A 20,473-nucleotide genomic window follows, 5' to 3' on the forward strand; every position below is an offset into this window, starting at 1 on the left:
TATGGCCTTGGTGGAAGAGCCTCAGAGCCCCCTGCCACCAAACACTGAGCAATCCACTTTGATTGGATACCTGTTTGAATGGAATGCGATTTTATACCAACACAGTAGCTGGGTTTTTCTAGGAAAATGATAATTTAAGGATGACATTACAGGAGGAAAAGAACAATGAATGATAAAACAGAATTAAAGCCACAAAGAATGACTAAATAATACAGAAGCAGCATTGGGTCAATACAGTGGAAACCCACTTTCATTACAAGAAAAGCAGCTATAAATGTTCAACAATTTAAAACAAATAAATATTATATAAAATATCAAATTACATTAAATAAGAGTATGTGAAAAACATCTTTCAGTTTCCATTGGTTTGTTAGGGCTTTTGAATTTTTTTTCTATATAAAGCTTGGATTGCGGGCTTTGAGCCTAGCAGAAAACAAAGGTTGATCTGTACTCAGGATATACCATGTATGAGTTTTTATTCTGAGTGATGTACAAGTACATATTAATTCATTCGTCTCCCACAGCAACCTCATGAAATGGATACTTTGATAAACTCCGTTTTCCACGGGATGAAATCTAGGCACAGAGAGGCAAGACAAGGGCGTGGAGCTTAAGCTTCAAGGTCATAGAGCTTGGGTGAGCTGGGATTCAAACTCTAGGAGTCTAGTTCTTCAAGTCCAACACATAACGTACTATATATGTCTAACTATGCTGCTAAAAGGAGTAAATGGCCATTTAGGTGTTAGGTTTACAACGGGGTGGGTTATAAAAGAAAAACTCACTGCCTTTTTGGATAACCTCACCAATGTAGAGGTCCGGTTAATATGCCAGGGACTCTCCCCCTCCACTTTGTACACGCTTGTATTATCTCATTTCTTCCTCGCAATTATCCTGTGAGGTACTATTTTTAATCCCCATTTTAAATACGAAAGAAAGAAAAGAGAATAAGGTACGGAGGTTAACATGATTGGCTCAAGAACTGAAATCTAGTCATTCTGACTCCACTGTGAGCTTCTCAGTCTTTCCGTGTTAAAAAAAAAAAAATGAGGGAAACTGACGAGGTCTTTTGAGCTTTAAGGGATGCCCACGAGAGTACAATGAAATAAAAGGCCTCGGCGAACAAGAGCAAGGGATCAGGCCCAACCACTGGAACCACTGCTGAAAATCGGTCATCCAGGGCCTCGGTACAACGGTTCTGGTGCTTAACCCTGCTCCGCCCAACCCACAGCGATATCTTTGAATCGTTTTCTCTAGGTTCTTGGATGCAGCCCTCAAACACTTGGCGAAGCGGCAGACCGGAGAATAGAAGGTACGCGCGCGAGCAGGAGGCGGGGCCTCGAGCCCCATCCGTACAGGGGGCGGGGACTGCACATGCGTTATGGCGCCGTGGCTTCGCTTGCCCAGTCTCTGTGGCCAATTAGGGCCCGCGGCGCGCTCTGGACGTCTCAACGCTAAGTGAGACGTGTGCGTGCAAGGGGGGCGACGTCAGGGCGCTCCGCGAGCCCGTCTCCTCGAATGAAAGGAAACAACCCCCGGCGACAGAGCCCCGCTCTCAGGCGCTGCTGGAGAACCGGGCCGACTTCTTTCTCTTTCCCCTTATTGGCGCTTCTCTCCCGCCGTCCGCCTCTGGGCCCCGCTGGTAAGTCCCCACGGAACCCTGAGACCCCTCATTCTCTGCCCGGCAGTAAAAGACAAGGAGGATGGCGGTGGCCAGGCCGCCGCCCCTGCCCGTTGTTAAGGGGGACTCTTGGTGGTCTCGCTTTATTGTCAAGGACCCCAGAAGCGCCGCTCCGCGGCTCATTGAAGGCACTGGGGAAAGAGATGATGAGAAAGTGCATTGGAGGTGCTGTGGGAGAGTGTCGGCTGGCAGCCTCGGCTTCGGGGGAGGGGGTGCAACATTTTTGAGAAGAAGGGGGGGAAAAGGAGAATATATATATATTTTTTTAAGTCTTTGCGTTTGCTTAAGGCGTATTTGGAAAGGAAGGAGAGTCCCAGTTGGGGAAGAATTGTTAGGGTAGCAGAAGGGATAGCCTGATGGAATGAGGAAAAACTCTGGGGTGGGGGAAGTTAGGGGTGCAATTGGGGTATCTGGCTAAGCTGAAAACGAAGCCTATTCGGTTCTAACTCCTGGGGGAGTAAGAAGGGGGGAAATACAAGAATATTTCTCTGTATTCAGGAGGAATTGGAGAAGGACGATTAAGACAACCCTGACTTTGGGACCGAAAGGAACCTGTGAAAGTGTTATAGAGGGAGATAGTTTTGCGAGTTTGTCTAGTGCTTGATGAGAGGGCGATCTTGGAGCCTGGTGTGTATTAAGGAGTAAATAACGGTGAGGGTCCGATCCGTTCTGTGTACCATCCTTTATTACATCGGCCAGCAGCAAGGTGGTCTTTGTCGTCTTTTGAAATGTCTACTCGTTTCCATATTCTGCGTGATAAGTTGATTCTGCTTCTACTTTGACAAATCTTTTCTTTCCGTGGGCTTATAACTAACGTGTTATTAGGTCCTATTTCCCACCATTTAGATTCTTTGCTTGCCCTTGGGTTTGAAACAACTGGAAAATTCCTTCGGTTTCCTTTTGAATAACCGCAAAAAGCAATGCGAAGCATGTAATAATTTCGTGCAACCAAATTCAGGTGCCCTTCCGGTACATCTTATTCGTTTCTCTCTCGCAGCTGTAACTTTCCTGACAGAAATACGACTTCTTTGGGAGATCACGTTTATATCTTTTGATTTGTATATTTCACCTCGCTGGTGTGTGGATTTTTTTTTTTTTTTTAATTTCCGGAACTGCGCGCGGGACTGGGGAGGGGGAGGGGGGTGTTTGGTTTGTTTTGTTTTTTGTGAAAATGATCTTTCAGTTAGTTAGCAGGCATTGAATGAGCTCTTGAATTAGTCCTTGACTGCTCTCCTTAACGTTTCAGATTATTTCTACCTTGGTGTTTCACAGCGTCTTGGTAAATCAGAAACACGTTGATTACTTCAATCTAACCTGGCTTCTATGCATTCCCCACTCCCCAGATATTTAATTTCGATTTTTCTTGCTGGTATCTTTGTCTCTTTCATTCTAATTTATTATAAACGTTACGTTTCCTTAAAGGAAAAGGCTTCATTGTTGGATGAAAGCCTCAAACTTTGATCTCTGCATGCCCTGAAAAACCTTTTAGACTTGAAATTAAAATGACATGTAGTTGTGACTCATTTTGAACCCCTAAATATTAGTCTTTGGAATGCCCTTATTCTGCTTAACCACAAATGTGACAGTGTTAGATAAAAATCTTTATTTTATGATGCTTTTTTTTTTATTTTGCAGGGAGTCATTGTTTCCATGATGTTCTTCTCCACTTCGTTTTACAAGGAGACTGTTGAAAAAAAAAATACTGTAGCTAGATATGCACAGATGTATTATTTTAATTTTAGTGGAAAAATCCATTTAGTCATTGCACATTGGGGAAAGTTTTTAATTGGTTTGGTGCACTTTTTATTTTGGTGGCTCTATTCAATTTACAAATTAAAGTGAAACAAATTAAATTGAAACCTATAATAGAAAAATTACACCAACGTGCTGAATGCAAAATGAAGTATGCCTTTTTATCTCTTTTACGTTTTAGGGTCTTTGTCAGGTTCTCACAATTAAGATGAGGAAATGTACCTGTTTAGAAATTGAAAGAGGCACAGTTCAGTATGGAGGAAATTTATGAGGTAGTATTAGTGGAATTTTTCTTGAAAATGAAAAAGTCAGGTTCTTCGCAAAGAATTTTCTTTATCTTGCACCACTTTTATAGTTGGTGCCGGGATGATGTAAAATCCCACATTAGGGATGCACGCACAGATTAGATTTCTAGTGTGCCTTCCTCAAACACAATCAGATTGACTGAAAGAAACACTGAATGTGTTACATTAGCTTTAGACTGCCTACTATCTCTTTCATCATGGTAAAGGAATATTTAATTTAGATTTCAAGTAGCATGTTTGGGTGCTATTTATGAATTTTGCTGTTTTGCGTAGTTGATTGTAAATATTCTGGAAGCTGTACTCTTGATAAAGCAACTGAACACATACTTGCCTGAACAAATGCAAACACACTTCCTCTTTTGTTTCTCTGTTATGTCCTTTTCCCCCTTTAATCCTAAAAGTATTTGCTGCCTGTTTTCAGTCAGCTTCATGGTTTATAGCTAGTGCCATGAATACCTTACTATTGTAAAGTGTCCCGTGCCTTTTGGAAGACTGAAGTCTTTAAAAATTGTAGAGAGCGCTGAGAGTTTGTTCAGCTCGTCAGTCAGGGCCTTTGAAGTTTTAAATGAAAAAAAAAAAAATAGAAACCTCAGTAGACATTAATGAGAGGACATGTTTCTTTCTGACTTGACTTTAGTTATTAAGTATCTGAATTTTTATCTAGAAGAATGTGGAATCTTACCTTGCCGGCACCCAGCTGCTGCAGTTCTTGCTAAATGAACAAGTGCGTCTCAGAAAGCCACAGTGTAGTGTTAGTAAGTCAATTTCTTCAGTGTAATATATGAAGACGTTTAAATAGGTAGAAAGCACAAAGAAGTTCCTTAATTTTAAGACAGATATTTGAGATTTTGTTTGCTGTAATGTATGTTACAGGTACTAATTTGCTTAGTTATGTTAATTTAGGATAACTACACAAATGGAATACCTGATTTTCAGTGTGTGTACTATTCTTTTGAAGAATTCCTGTTGAGATTGATGCCATAAATCTAAAATCTTCCATGTTAGAGCTTTTCTTCCCTTTGCTTGACTATATACTACCTGTAATTATAATTGAAGACTCTTAATTTAAGGCTCATTCGGAAAAGATTTCCCTTTTTATGCAGTATTCCTGGTTTAAGCATGAAAATTACTGCGTTTAGAAGACTACTGTCAGTTTATTACTTTAATAAGCAGACTTTGGGAGTAAATCTCAGTGTCAGTTATTAGTTATTTTATAAATAATAGGATTTTTATGTGAAAAAGGATGACATTAGCAAAAATTAATTTGCTAAAGAAAAATAGATTTTTTAACTTGTTAAAAAATTTAAGGAAGCCGTGATTAAGAAAAGTACATTAATTTCACTTTCATTGGTTTATCAATATGTGAATGTTTAGAAATTATGCACTTATACATTTGTGCTCAATATTATATAATATTTTAAGTTGTTTTTGCTTTGCTATCAAATAGTTATTTTTTTGTCATCTTGAAGGGGCACCTAACTATACATGTAAAACATTTTCCTTTTTATATGCCGGTAATGATACTATACATGGTGAATTTCCCTCAGAGCGACTTGAAAATATTTCTACTCATTCATACTTCCCCTAATTTGGGAGCAATTAACTTTTTCAATTGCTTTAAATGTCATTCAGTCATCTTTATTTGCTTTTTTCTTATGAGGACATCTTATCTTTTAGAGTTAATTTATATTACAAGTACTTATATAAAAATTTCTTAAAACTTGGGTTAAATATGAAAAAATTTATATTTACATTGGTTTTTAAATGAAATTAATTCTTTTGTTGGCCTTTTTATTCTCCATAGCATTTTTTGATACTTAAAGTGGCATTCTAGACAATTTTTCAATCATGTCAAGCTCAGTTGAACAGAAAAAGGGGCCTACCAGACAGCGCAAATGTGGCTTTTGTAAGTCCAATCGAGACAAGGAATGTGGACAGTTGCTAATATCTGAAAACCAGAAGGTGGCAGCACACCATAAATGTATGGTAAGTATACTGGCAGCAACTAACAGATCTTATTCACAAAAATTTTAAAAAGAAACAAATATTCCTAAATTTAAAAAAAAAACAAACAACCCTAACTTACATTTTTGAAAAATGGTTTAGCATTAATCTTGTTCTTTAAAAATAGAAAATAATCTTTTAAATTTTAACTGTAATTTTTTTACTTGTGAATCTTAATTTTTTAATGTAATTTATAGCTCTTTTCATCTGCTTTGGTATCATCACACTCTGATAACGAGAGTCTTGGTGGATTTTCTATTGAAGATGTTCAAAAGGAAATAAAAAGAGGCACAAAACTGGTGAGTTGATATTTTTGCCTCTTGATAAAAATTATTAAATTCATAAAGGAGGAAATTCTTAATTTAGAGTTATTGTATATTAACTGAGTGTGATTTTAAATGGTGGGCCAATTTTTTCTATTAACTACTCAACTAAAAAGGAGAGAATTAGTAGTTAATCAATTTTTTTTCCCTTAAAGAATTACTTTTTTGGAGACTCTTTACCTAGGAAACAAGCCCGTTTGCTTAATTTGAGTGTATTGTATGTTGAAGTCTTCATTCAAGTATATCTTATATCTGATTTGTATATCTTACATCTGATTACATCTTATATCTGATTTGTTTTCATCTTCCATTTTAAGGTAATTAATGCTATTATAAATGAAAATGTTAAAGAAATTGAAAATGTTGGTACCATTTTTAGAAGGAAAATGTTAGCACTTGCTAAGAAAAGTATTTTATTAAGGATCAGCTATATAACACAGCACCACGCATTTTGATAACTTTCAGTGAATTTCACAGGAGCTTTATTGAAGCTATGCTGCAGTAATGTCCCTTTTGTTGTCTTCAGAACCAGAAACCAGACTGGCAAGATATTATATTGCTCTGTTGGAAAAGTAGTGTCATCTCAACTGGCATTCATGACACATTATGGTTTATTTTGGAACACTTAATTAACTGAAAGACAAATTTTCATTTTTCTCATTTCAGCTCTTTATTGTAATTGCATCCATAAATGTACCTTCAGTAGCTTCGCTCTCAGATGTTTCATTATTTTTAAAGATGGATTTCGTAGAACTTGTATCAATATTCTTAGGCAGTGAGTAATCTCCTATATCACAAAGAATCTGAGATGATAGTTGTTGTATGAAATGGGGATGTGAAGACAGAGGCTCTCATTTTGGTGATGAAGAACAATATATTTTGAAAAGTAGTTTTCTAGTATTAGAAAAACAAATGCTGGTCAGTTACAGTAGTTAATGAAAATGCTCAAATCCTAAGGAGAATGTTTGAACCCAGCAGTTGCTCTGTGAGATAAAGACGTGGCAGTCTGCTTTTGGAAAGACCTATGCCTTAGAGATCCTCTGGGGAAGTTCTTTCTCCTAGAGGATCACTGGAAGTCAGAGTTTACTTAAAGGTTTTGGCTTTGGTATTAAAAAAAAGGTGGCATGAAGAAATACAAATTCAAAAATAAGACATTTGAGATTTGCTTCAGGGTAAGAAATAGTCCCAAACCCTTGGTAGTATCAGTGTTATAAATGAGAGGATAGACTGGTTTTGTTCCAGTGAGACTTTAACTGAAAAATGCTTATTTTCCCCACCCCAAAAACTCTAGATAGCAGTAGAACGTGCCTTTTTCTTAAAAAAAAAAATGGGGTTTTCTTTGGTCATGTTAATTTCCTTTATATTACTATGGCTCATTCCTTTTTCAGAACCAGATCAACATGCTTTTATTTCTTAGTCCTTACTGAAAAGGAGACCCGCTGGTATAGTGGGTTGTGTTAGGCAACTAACTCGAACACTCCAGCTGCTCTTTAGAAGATAAGGCGATCTTCTCCCCTCAAGATTTACAGGTTTGGGGAGCTCTGGTGGCCTAGTGGCAAGAAGCTGCTCTGCAATCCCGAAGGAATATGGTTCAAATTCACCGGATACTCCACTGGAGAGGGAAGGACAATCTCCTCCTTTGCCAGTCAGAGCCGATTTGACAGTACACAACAACAGCAAAAGATTTACAGCCTCAAAACACTATGAGTCAGAATCAGTTCTACAGTCATGGAGTTCGTTTTCTTTTAGTTCTTAAAAATAAGTTCAAATAGAAAAAATGTTACTTCAAAATAGTTGTGCTATCAACCTAATAAATATCTATGTATTTATTTCCTAAGGAGCCCTGGTGTGTAGCTTAGGCTGCTAACCAATAGGTTGATGGTTCAAATCCACTATTGGCTTCATTGAAGAACGATGAGACAGTCTTCTCATGCAAAGATTGATAATGTCAGACAGTGGTAGAGGGTCACCACAAGTCAGAAGAATTGACTCAGTGGCAGTGGGTTTAGTTTGTTTATTTTTAGCATTGTGGATGTCCCTAGAAAATTACTCTATGTCTTGACTTTATAACATAGTGGGTTTTGGTTGTTTTTTGGTTTGTGTGTTTTTTGTTTGTTTGTTTATCTCTTGGTTTGTTGCTTCACTTACAACAGGATAAGTGTTGATCCTTGATTTTAAAGTAATACTAGAAAGTATAATACCTGGTTTTAAATGAAGCAGTATAGCATGCATCTGGCAATACTGATAAATTCAGTAGAGATTTTGTTTATTTAGACTTGTTTGTGAATAAAAAGGCATCAGATCTCTGAACAAGTTTTTCTACTACCATAAAGTGTTTTAACTGATTTTTGATTTTATGATCTAGGGAGTTAATTTTTCCCCCCAAGTGGTAAAGCGTTAAGTGCTGTCAAGTTGAATGCAACACATAGCTACCCTCAACATATTATCTTTTGAACTGTGTCCTAACCTGCACCATCCTTATTGTCCTTAACACATTTAAGCCCATTGTCACACAGATCAGTCCATCTCACCGAGGGTCTTCCTTTCCTTCACTGACCTTGCACCTTTCCAAGCATGATGTCCCTCTCCAAGGAATAGCCTCTTCTAACAACATGCCCAAAGTAAGTGAGACGAAACTTCACCATCTTTGCTTCCAAGTTACATTCTGGATGTGCTTTTTCCAACACATATCTGCTTGTTCTTTTGGCAGTCCATTCTTCTCCAACACAACTCAAATGCATCAGGTTTTCTCCTGTCATCTTTATTCATTGTCCAGCTCTCAGATGCATTGGAAAATAGTGTAGTTGAAATAATTAAATCTAGTCCTTGATCGTAAACAGTAGTTAAAGGCATAAGCTATAGGCATAGTTTGGATTTGGATTTGTGTCCAAGCTCAAGTCACTTACTAGTTGAGTGACTGTAGATAAATTATTTACTTCTCTAAATGGTTTCCCACGCCTATAGAAAGGGACTTGCCTCGTAGAGTTATTTACTAAGATGAAAAGAAATAGCATAAAAGACATAGTATGGTGCCTTACACAATTAGGACTTGATAAATGGTGACCACCATTGTAATTATTGTACTTTTTCTTTGTAAATAGTTTAAGATACTCCTGATACTGAAAAGAATCAGACTAATTAAAAACATACTAGGCTGGGAAGTCTTGAGAACTGTTTTTGTTTTTATTTTTAAATAATAACCCTGCCACTGACACATTGTATAACCTTAAATAAGTTATTAACATATTTACCTTTTCTCCAGCTATAAAATAGAGATACTGCTTTATCACTGCTTATTGATAGTGACAAAAAAGTGTTGTAACCGACATAAGGCCTTCCTTAGAAAAGGTGTTTTGAAGCCTTTTTGAGATAATAGACATCTAGGAAAATAGAAAGACTTTTAAGCCTGGGTGTATAATTTTTCCTCCTTTCCTGCTCCTAAAATGTTAGGATTAAAATCATATATATAGAGGATAAGAGAGTAGCATTTATATGTTCCATTTTGGAACAATTCATGTTATAATTTATTCAGTCTTGCCTCTTCCGTTATATTGTTTTTACATGACCCAAGTAGTCCCAATTTCAGATTGTAGCTTTCCTCTTTACTTTTTCTGCATAGACTTCTCTAAACAATAAAAGCCATAAATAGGAGAGAAAAATGTGAAGGGCTTTGTATTCCTGATCACTCTTGATGTAAACTAGATAATCAGCCTCGCTTAATTGACTTTTAAAGGCATTTTATCCTGTGTGCCTGTTTGCTCTGGCTCCCTTTCATGTGGATTTGTAGGTGAAAAGTAGGTCATGAATACCCATTGAAAAGAATCGAAAACAGAAGTGCTAGTCCCTGAGTGCTTCTAAGAGAGCTTCTAGTCTGTAGCTGGTATTCACTCCTAAGGGCCTCATTTGCTCCAGAGAAACATATAGAGAAGGGGTTCGTGCTTGAGGTGAAAGTGTATCTAGATGGCCAGATGGGTCAGAGTTTTGTGAGGATAGGAGGTTTCAGTAGACAAGGAGGTACAGGTGTGTGGTTTCTATACTCTTGCTCCCATGGGCAGTTTTCTGAGGTTTTCATGTCAGCTGCGAGGATCAGGGGATGAAGGGTATTCTGCATGAAGATACTTTTTTATTCCATATAATGTGAGTGACACAACCTTACTTGCTGAAAGAGAGGAGGACTTGAAGCATTTGCAGCAGAAGGTTAAACACCGCACCCTTCTATATAGACTGCATCTCAAAGTCAAGAAAACAAAAGACCTCACCACTGAACCAATAAGTAACATGAAAAGATTGAAGTTGTCAACGACTTCATCTTACTTGGATCCACAATTGATACACTTGGTACCAGCAGTAAGGTGATGAGGAGACATGGCACTGGTAAAATCTGTAGTCAGGGACCTCTCCAAATTCTTGAGGAATATTGATGTCATTTTGAGGAATAAATTGCACCTGTTTCAGCCCATGGTCTTTTCAGTCATCTGAGAGCTGGACAATGGATAAGCATGACAGAAGAATTGATGTCTTAGTGTTGGAGAAGAGTATTGAATATCGCATGGACTGCCAAAAAACCAGATGTATCTTGGAGAAGGTACAGCCAGAGTGCTCCTTGGAGGAAGCTTCATCCCACAAACTTGAGCATGTCTTAGGAAAGGTTGTTCCTTGGAGGGGGATATCATGCTTTGAATGGTAGAGGGTCGGCAAAGGAGAGGAAGACCCTCAACCAGGTGAATTGACATGGTGACTATAGCAATTGGCTTGAGTGTGTCAGAGATTGTGAGGATGGCACAGGATAGGACAAAGTTCGTTAGTGTCACTATGAGTCATGCTCAACAGGATGGCACCTAACAACAGCCACCAGGATGAACCAGGAAGAATTTACCAGAGTATTAAGGTTTTTATAATTGTAAAGCTCTGCTTTTGCAACTTTGTTGTTGTCATTAAGTGCCATCAACTTGACTATGACTCATAGAGACCCTGTGAACAAGAGACCTGAACCTGACCCTATCCCACTATGCAGCTTAAATAAATGATTTCCAGTTCCTATTGAAGCCATATGGTGATTCTGTATCTTTACCCTGCACTCTTATTCCTTCTCTCTTTAGTCAAGAAATGCAAGTTTATGGGTAAAATGATGAGGTATCGTTGTTTTTGAAATTTTTTTAAGGAAACATTTGAGACTATATTTGAAGGCATACTCTTCCTGGTTTAAACTAGTGAGAACATTGAGAGTACCTGCATCAGATAATTAGTTTTAAATGGGTGTCTGTATCAGATAACATACTATTCTAAGAACAGTAGGTATTCAGAAGGCCGTTTCGCTTCACTCTTTTGCCCTGCCAAGATTATCAGCATGCTAAGATAAGATTTTTGTTTGCCTTGCTCTTAAATATAGGGAGCTCTAGTGGTTTCGTGGTAAGGAACCCAATCCAAAGGCATGTGGTCCCAATCAGTCCATCATTTGCTCTTTGGGAGAAAGATTAGCAGTCTCCTCTGTGATTTATCGTCTCTGAAAAAAGTGACTGCAGACCCTGCTGGAGGGTCAGTTGTGAGTCAGTTCCCACTTTATGGTACATAACAACTCTTAAATAAATCAAAGAACTGTGATTCCATTTAAGTAACCTACAATTGGATCAGCATTGTATAACACCCTTCAGAGTGAAGATGTTTATTCTTACATATAACTCAAATATCTCTCTCTCAATTTGAATCTATTTATTCTGGATTTATATCCTTTCATTAAGGGAATTATTTGAATTTTTTTCTTACTAAAACGAATAATCTTTTGTATCCTTAATGACTGTCTTTACATTGTTCTTTAACTTTCTCTTTTTCAAGTGGTATCATTTTACTTACTTTTTATTGTGAAATTCTCTGAATCCTATTCTTGCTTTTTCTAGTATTAGAAATGGTATACATTAACCTGAGAGCTCTTTGGGCCTAGTGGGTGGGGACTTGCACTACCATCCCAGAGACAGGAGATTTGGCTGCTCGATGCGAGAAAGGTGGCCCCTCTGCTCTTGTGCAGTTTACTACCCCTGGAAACCTGCTGGAGAATCAGCTTTGCATCTCTTCCAACTTGGCAGCAATGAGTTTTTTGTTTTGATCTTAAAAATTTAGCAGTTCAAGCCCAACAGCTGCTCTATAGAAGAAAGATAAAGATAAGGCTATCCTCTCCTTTTGTTAAGATTTATAGCATCAGAAACCATATGGAGAGTTCCCACAAGTCGCAGTCAGCTTACCAGCCGTGAGTTTAGTGTTCTGTTTTAATATTTCCTAGATACTCAGCTAGAGAGGAAGACCCTTAACCAAATGAACTAACACAGTGACTGCAGCAATGGTCTCAAGCATGCCAGAGATGATGAGGACAGCACAGGATAGGGCAGGGTTCACATCTGTTGTTCATAGGATCTCTATGAATTGTACTTGACTCAACGGTCCCTAACAACAACAGCTACTTGGCTGAGTACTTTAAGTGTGTGATCCTGTTTAATCCTTACATTGCCACAGTGAGATGGGGGAAATACTCATTACCACTTTACAGATAAGAAAACTGAGGCTCAGAGAAGTAGACTAACACAGCTAATATGTGGCATTGTTGAGATTTGACTCTCAGCTGACTCCAAAGCCAGAATTTTTTTATAGTATAGCCTACCTACTAACTAATAGGTTATACTAGATTCTCTTTTAAGTTCTTTGTAAAAAACCACATTAAAAAAATATACTTATTCCAGCCTACTAGTTTTTTGACTTCTTGACCAGCAGTCAGATAATTAGAAGATGTATTGCAATGGGAAAATCTGCTGTCAGGGACCTGTCCAAAGTGCTAAGAAGCAATGATGACAGTTTAAAGACTAAAGTGCACCTGGTCCAAGCCATGGTCTTTTCAGTTACTTTCTATGTATCTGAAAGTTGGACAGTGAATAAGGATAAGATAAGAAGCCTTTGAGCTGTGGTGTTAGAGAAGAGTAATAAATATCCCATGTTGCTATAAGTCGTACTTAACTGGACAACACCTAACAACAACAGTTTTTAGATAAAATAGTACCGAATTTAAGACATAATCTGATTCCTATTAATATGTTAGTTCCTGGGGCAGAAATGGTGTGTATATACTATGTATAAGTACATAGTACTCTTTTATCTTTTTACTGGTGTTCTTTTACTCTCAAGATACATTTTGTTGCCTCTGAAAAGGAAAAGACCTGTTCTACATAGAATTTCTTTTATTATTTCTTCAGTACAGTGGAGGTCTTGGTACCCAGGGAACATGATATATCATTTTGAGTTTATGATCAAAGTGTTTGGTAATCTATGATCCTGTATATGAGATAATTCATAGTGTACACACACATATCCCCTTAGTATTACATTTTGGGAGAGGATTCTTACCCATTAGGTAGTTAAGACTGCTTCTTAGCTATGATAAAGTTTAAAAAATGATGTGAGTCTAGGAAATACATTAGCTGGATCAGACAAGGTTAAGAGTCATTGAGATAGACAGTAATGGATTAGATTTGAAATAGGGTTGGATGATCGGAGAATCTTTAAGTGTTAGACAAGAATTTCAACATTGATAAGAAGGCATAGATTAAGGACAAATTAAGATGTTTTAGAAGAGTCTGTAGAGAATTAAGTGCAAGGATGGTGTGGTGGTGGTGTTAGGTGCCCTTGATTTGAGTAAGGACCCTGTGAACCACAGACGTGACCCCTGTCCTATCCTGTACCATCCTTACAATCTCTGGCACACCCAAGGGCATTGCTGAAGTCACCATGGCAGTCCATCCGGTTGAGGGTCGTCGTCTTCACCGTCCCTCCACCTTTCTGAAGATGCTAGCGTTAGCTTGTGTGCTCTCCGTAGGTGTCCTACAGGCGCCTTAAAATCAAAGTGTCTAGGTGAGCTCTGGTGGCCTAGTGGCAGGAAACTGCACTGCAATCCCAGAGGTGTGTGGTTCAAATCCACCAGATGCTCTGCTGAAGAAGGAGGAACAATCGCCTCCTGTACCAGTCAGATCCAATTTGACAGTACACACATAAAAGAAAAAGAATAAATAAATAAATAAAAATAAATTATAAAAAAAATCAAAGTGTCTAAACCAATATTTATCATCCCCTTCCTCTTTCTCTTTTGGAGTCCTTTACCTGCAGCTCCTATCTTCCCCATCAATCATGCTCATTTCTTATTTCTGCGATAGCAGTGCTTTCTTTTCTCTCTTAATACTACTTTATCCATTCTTTGTCTTCCTACATACGGCTGGTAAATAATTGATTTCTGCTTTTAAAGGCTAATAGAACTTTCTGCCTCAAAAACTTTTAATGTTTCCTTCCTGCACACATGGTGATATCCAGAGATGTCAACCTACTGTTCAAAAGTTCTGTCTTTTCTCCCCTCTCACTCTCTTTTTCTATTGGTTTGCTTACAAATTTTATATACATTGTGTTTCACACTATTCACATGATGCTTCATACAATTGCTCTCATGCATTATGTTTCATAAAAGTAACCCCAACTGGACCTTGCCCATCATTACCCTGTCTTTTCACCTGAATTGCAAGTTGTATCTTTTCCTTCTTGATCCCATCTTCCCCACTCCTTTCCTCATTCCAAGGCACTAGTCTTCTCTTTGTTTCCCAGCATCCTCTCCTGTCCCCACTGCTGTGCATAAACTCTTGCTAATCTCTACTTCTGAAATGCCTCCTAAAAGTTGTTTTTTTAAATCCCAAGACTATGGCCCTTAGACATCCTTCAGGCCTGCAACTGAACCTACCCCCAGGGATCTGTTTGTAGCCAAACAAAAGAACAGTCTACAAAGTGAATAATTACACTATAAAGGACCTTATTCATCCTTACAGTCAGGCATAGGCAACACAAAGGGCAGCACTTGCCCAAAAATAAAGCTTAGAAAGCGGGAGGAGGGCCAGGATAGAAAGACAAATGGAAAAGAGAAATCTGGAAATGAAGTGGGGAAAGTGCTGTTATGTTGAGAGGATTGCAGCCAATGTCATGAAACAGAATGAGCAACATTGGTGTTCAGTGCCCTAGTTCGTCCTTCTGGCACAGGCAAAAGAAGGATATTAGGCAGAAGAGACTAGAGAAGAGGACGCTGCCCGAGTGCCAGTAGTACAGAAATTTCAGTGTTTCTTGGGAGAGCAGACCTTAGTGCGTGGAGCATTAAAGTGTAGGCCGGAGCTTTTTATTAGAGCACAGTGGCGAGAAGAGAAAGAGAGGCAGAAATGAGGGTAAAATAGTGAAGATAGATCTATTAGGAAGTTACATCCTCTAAGAGACGAACCTCCCTCCTTGAAATATGTGCTACTGAAGGTGAGGCTTTATTTGTGGCCTCCTGCTCTGGGTGGGCCTCAAGGCTGGAGTCTGGCCAATGAGACGATGCCACAGAGAGTTCAAAGTCTTGTGAGTGGTTCTCATTCTGGTCCCTGTTCTCTGAAGTACCAATTCTTTACATGTCAGTATTGGCTTCCTAGTTCTGTTTTCCAGGCATAAACTTTTTGCCTCTTTTCTTGGTTCTAGTCCTAACAGAATATCATATATTATTGAAGATAACAAAAAAACCCCCCAAACTTCAACAAGTTGGAGTAATATATTAACAGGGAACTGCCAGAAGGACAAGCTGAATTCAGAAGCGGGCATGGAACAAGTGATGTCATTGCTTACATCAGGTGAATCTTGACTAAAAGCAGAAAATACCAGAAAGATATTTACTTGTGTTTTATTGACTGTGCAAAAGCATTCAACTGTGGATTATAATAAATTATGGATAACATTGTAAAGAATGGAAATTGCAGAATTGTACCCATGTGGAAACGGCATAGTCCAAGAGGCAGTTAGTCAGGCAGAACAAGGGAGATACCACGTCATTTACAATCACGAAAGGTATGTATTAGGGTTGTATCCTTTCTCCATACCTCCTCAGTCTGTATGCCGAGCAAATGATAGAGAAGCTACACTCCATGAAGAAGAATGTGGCTTGAGGATTGGAATAATTAACATTTGGCATTATGCAGGTGTCACAACCTAACTTGCTGAAAGCAAAAGGGAACTGCTGAAGAAGATAAAAGATTATAACCTTCAATATGGCCTACAACCTAAAGAAAACAAACCTTTTTAACAGAATCTTTAAGCAACATCATAATAAACAGAAAAGATCAACGTTCTCAGGGGTTTCACTTTGAGTTTACAATTAATACTCCTGGTAGAAGCAATTAGGAAAAAAATCAAATGATGTACTGCGTTGGGCATATCTGCTGTGAAAGACACAAAGCGTCAAAGAGCAAAGATGTCACCATGAAGACTAAGGTACACCTGTCCAAAGTTATGATATTTTTCAGTAGCCTCCTACGCATGTGAAAATTGGGCAGTGAACAAGGACAACGGAGGAAGAATTGATACATTTGAAGTAGGTGTTGGCAAAAACTCCTGAATTTGAAAATAATCATGAACTGTCAGAACAACAAACATACCTGTTTGGAAAGGAGTTCAGTGGGAGGGTTCTTTAGAAGCGAAGATGGTGAGATATTTTTTCCTCCCTCACATACTCATCATGCTTGGTAAAGAGGGGGTCAGCTAAAAAGACAACTTTCAGAGGGCTGGATTGACCTGTCTCAGTCATAGCAATTGTGAGGATGGCACAGGACTTGGCAGTGTTTTTTGTTCTGTTTTACATACGGTTGTTAGGGGCTAAAACTGAGTTGAGGACAACAAACAACATAGTCCTTTTAGTTCCTTTTGTCTCCTCTCATGCATGACATAGTTCCTCTTTCATCTTTAGGTCAGCTCCCTGGTGCACTGCTTACATGGCTCAGCTTAATCTTAAGACAGTGTAACTTACAGCCATGCTGTGGAGGTGCCATGCAAAGATGTCTAACAGTATGGAGTCTCTGTAGCTGCTCTAGTTTGGAAGTTTGTAATCATTGACGTTTACTTGTGCTTTTTAGGTAAGAGCTGAAGAGTTGAATGAAAGGGAGAAAACCAACGAAGTATTTTTTTAACTATTTAAATCATCAACTTGGAACTAAAATTCAAGCAGGAAAGGCTTGAGAATTCACCCACGCCCATGTTTATGAAAGTTTACTCACTCCACTGCTGACAAGTTACTTCTGACTCAAGGTGACCCTCCATTGGGTCTCCATGGCCACCGGGACTACTTGTCTATATAGTGATGTAAGAGGGAACCCTGGTGGCTAGTGCATTACAAGGTGATGCACTAGCAGTTCCACAGGGAAAGATGAGGCAGTCTGCTCTTGTAAAGATTCAGAGCCTCTACGTTGACACATCTGACAAGACACTCACATCTAAAATTTATAGAAAACTTCAATAAGAAAAAGACAAATCCAATTACAAAATGAACAGAGGACATAGAAAGACACATCACCAAAGAAAACATTCATCTGGCCAAGAAACATAACAAGAAATGTCCAAGGTCATTAGCTATTGTTTTTTGTTGTTCATGTGTTGTCAAGTCAGAAATGACTCATAGCTGACCCTCCAGTAGGTTTTCGGAGACTATAAATTGCACAAGAGGAAATGGCCCATTTTTCACCCATGGAGCAGCTGGTGGACTCAAACCTTTGATTAGGGAGCGAAAGGCCAGCAAAGCTCCATTAGCTATTGTTATGTACCATTGAGTCAGAAACAAACTCATAGCTTTTCAGAGGCAGTTAATCTCACAGAAAATTGCCTAGCTTTCTCCTGTGGGTCAGCTACTGGATTTGAACCATCATCTGCCTTTGGGTTGGCAGTGCAACTCCTTACCTCTAAATCACAAGAGATCCCTCCATTAGCTATTAAGAGATGCAAATCAAAACAACAAGCTCACTCCAGCAAAAATAGCAAAGTTCAAGACTGCAAATAATGGATCCTACTGAGAGCATAGAGAGATTGAAGCTCAGACGTTGCCGAGTATAAATTGGTATTGCCATTGTGGAAAGCATTCAGAAACTTGAGAATAGAAATGCCATTTGATCCAGCATTCCCACTACGATATATATATTAAAAAAACCAACAAGAGTAATACACAAGCATACGTACATACATTCATAATTATAGCAGCATTATTTACAGTAATAGCAAAGGGCTAGAAACAACTAAAGTGCACATCAAAAGGCTAAAGAAACTATGGCACAGTCTATGGAGTCACAGTGGAGTATTATCCATTAGTAAAAAACAAATAATTTGTGAAATACTGCACAACATGGATGAACTTTTTTTGAAATTCTTATTGTATTATTTTTATGGGTACCGTCAAATCAGATCTGACTGGTACAGGAGGAGATTGCCCCCTCCTTCTTCCAGCAGAGCATCTGGTGGATTTGAACCACATACCTCTGGGATTGCAGTGCAGCGTCTTGCCACTAGGCCACCAGAGCTCCCTTAACATGGATGAATTTAGAACAAATTATGCTAGGTTACATGTTCAGTTACAAAAAGACAATTACGATATAAAGACCACTATTCTAAAATGTCAGGGAGGCTCTGGTGGCTTAGTGGTGAAGAATTGCACTGCCAGCATAAAGGTATATGGTTTGAGTCCACCAGCTGTTCCTCAGGAGAAAGATGGGCCATCTCCTCCCATGTGATATACTGCCTCTGAAAACCCACTGGAGCCTCTTTTTATAGCTGCTCCAATTTGGAGGTTTATAATCCTTGACATTTACTTGTCCTACTAGGTAGCAGCTGAAGAGTGGAATGAAAGTAAAGGAGAAAATATTACCAATAAAGTGGTTTTTAACTGTTTAAATCACAAACGTGGAACTAAAATTCAAGCAGGAAAGGCTTGAGAATACACCCACGCACGTGCGCGCACACACACACACACACGCGCATTTATAAAAGTATATGCACCCACTGCTAAGAAGTCTGTTCAACTCATAGTGACCCTCTCCTGGGTTTCCATGGCTGCCAGGACTTCTTGTATCTATGGCTATGGGTCAGTTGCAACACAGTGGTACGCAACAACATGTAAGGAAAGGTTTACACACAGAATCAATCTTAGAGGGATAACAGAGGAGGAGGGTAAATTGGGTAAAAGGAAAAGCAGTAGACAACTATTGATTAGACATTGAAATAAATGAATTGCATTAATCAATGGCAGTTAATGTTACAAACAAAATGTCTGAATTATTTTATGAAAAACCAATATGATTTATAAACCTTCACTTAAGAAAAAACCCCACAACATTAGTTATATCCTCTGCAACCTGGTGGAGGGTTGCCTTGAGTCTGAATCGACTCTGGCAGTGAGTTCACTTTTTATATAAATGTGTCGAAACACGCATACATGCTTGTGTATCTGTACATGTTAGTCCTCAATAGAATGTATGCTGCGTGGTTCAGGCCTCTTTGAGACAGTTGAGATTGGGAGTCTGCCCACTGTCTTTGTAAAACACATTCCTGTCAAGTTGGCTTTCCTGAGTTCCCATTTGAGAGCCACGGGTGCAGAAAAGCCTGAATGGCTGACAGATGTTCTGCTGGGGATCTAGTTGGGTCTGTGGCTAATTGGAGAGCAAATATTTGGTGTCCTGGAGGGTGCCATTCCTTCAGCCCATCCAAAGCTGGTGCTTTGTGTTGGGGGTCCTAGTTTCCAGTTCTTCTGCTGTTTTCTAAGAGGCCTCTGTTTTATTTTCTTTCCCGTAGCGTTTTTTTAACTGCACTTGCCATCTATCTTGTTTCTCAACTTTAATTTTTCCTTTTTATCTCTTCCTGATTCTTAGCGTTGTTTTCAGGGCTAATTTAGTCGTGCTTTCCAAATACCCCTTGTTTATTCCTGCTCATTGTGTACCCCTTTAACTGCATTGTTTTCCACATTTCCAAATCATGAATCAGACTGTGTGAATATTTTTAGAAGTATCTAGAAGCAGTCATGTTCAAGCTGTAGATTTTAGGAACATAATTGAGAAAAATATAAGATACTAAAATACTCAGGACCAAAGTTAACTTTATGATTAAGAGGTGTATTTAGCACTACTTTGCTTAGTATAGTATTTGTTAGTCTTCTAATAATGTTCACTTTAGTAGGAATTTATAGAATACATACATTTATAAAGATAATTAACTACATAAGGGAGTACAGTAAGAACCAAAATAAATGCTAAGAACCTAAGTCCTCTGGGAATTCTAGAAAAAAGAATTATTTCAGCAGCTTAGTTTTGTGTTCATGGGTACACTGGCAAATGTAAATTGTGTACTTTCATTTTATTATGGGCAATTTTACTATTCTCTTTGTTAGAACCTTTCTACACATATGATTGCTTCTATAGAAAAGCTGCATAAAATAGATTTGTAAATTCTAACTGATCAAAATTCCTGTTCCTGACCCTGAAAATAATGTTCCACTCTGAAAGCATTTTTCTTGATAAATCGCCCTCCTACTTTTACTATTTGAGAGAAACTGACAAGCTTTC

At 38.5% G+C, this 20,473-nt stretch overlaps 1 protein-coding gene across 3 annotated transcripts in view; it reads left to right on the forward strand.

Moving 5' to 3' along the window:
* Positions 1 to 1,487: 1,487 nt before the first annotated feature.
* Positions 1,488 to 20,473, forward strand: part of PHF6 (PHD finger protein 6) — a 68,405-nt gene continuing 49,419 nt past the window's right edge. The window contains exons 1-3 of one of the 3 annotated variants that reach the window (XM_006881812.1): positions 1,488 to 1,639; positions 5,540 to 5,721; positions 5,937 to 6,038. In XM_006881812.1, the coding sequence (XP_006881874.1) occupies positions 5,584 to 5,721; positions 5,937 to 6,038 (240 nt within the window). In that variant the 5' untranslated portion in view covers positions 1,488 to 1,639; positions 5,540 to 5,583. Of the gene's footprint in view, positions 1,640 to 5,539; positions 5,722 to 5,936; positions 6,039 to 20,473 lie in introns of those variants that run through there. The other 2 variants (XM_006881811.1, XM_006881810.1) reach the window with 2 other exon arrangements.

The sequence above is a fragment of the Elephantulus edwardii genome, unplaced genomic scaffold (assembly GCF_000299155.1).
Source record: "Elephantulus edwardii isolate Elephantulus edwardi_28Jun2011 unplaced genomic scaffold, EleEdw1.0 scaffold00016, whole genome shotgun sequence".
NCBI lineage: Eukaryota > Metazoa > Chordata > Mammalia > Macroscelidea > Macroscelididae > Elephantulus > Elephantulus edwardii.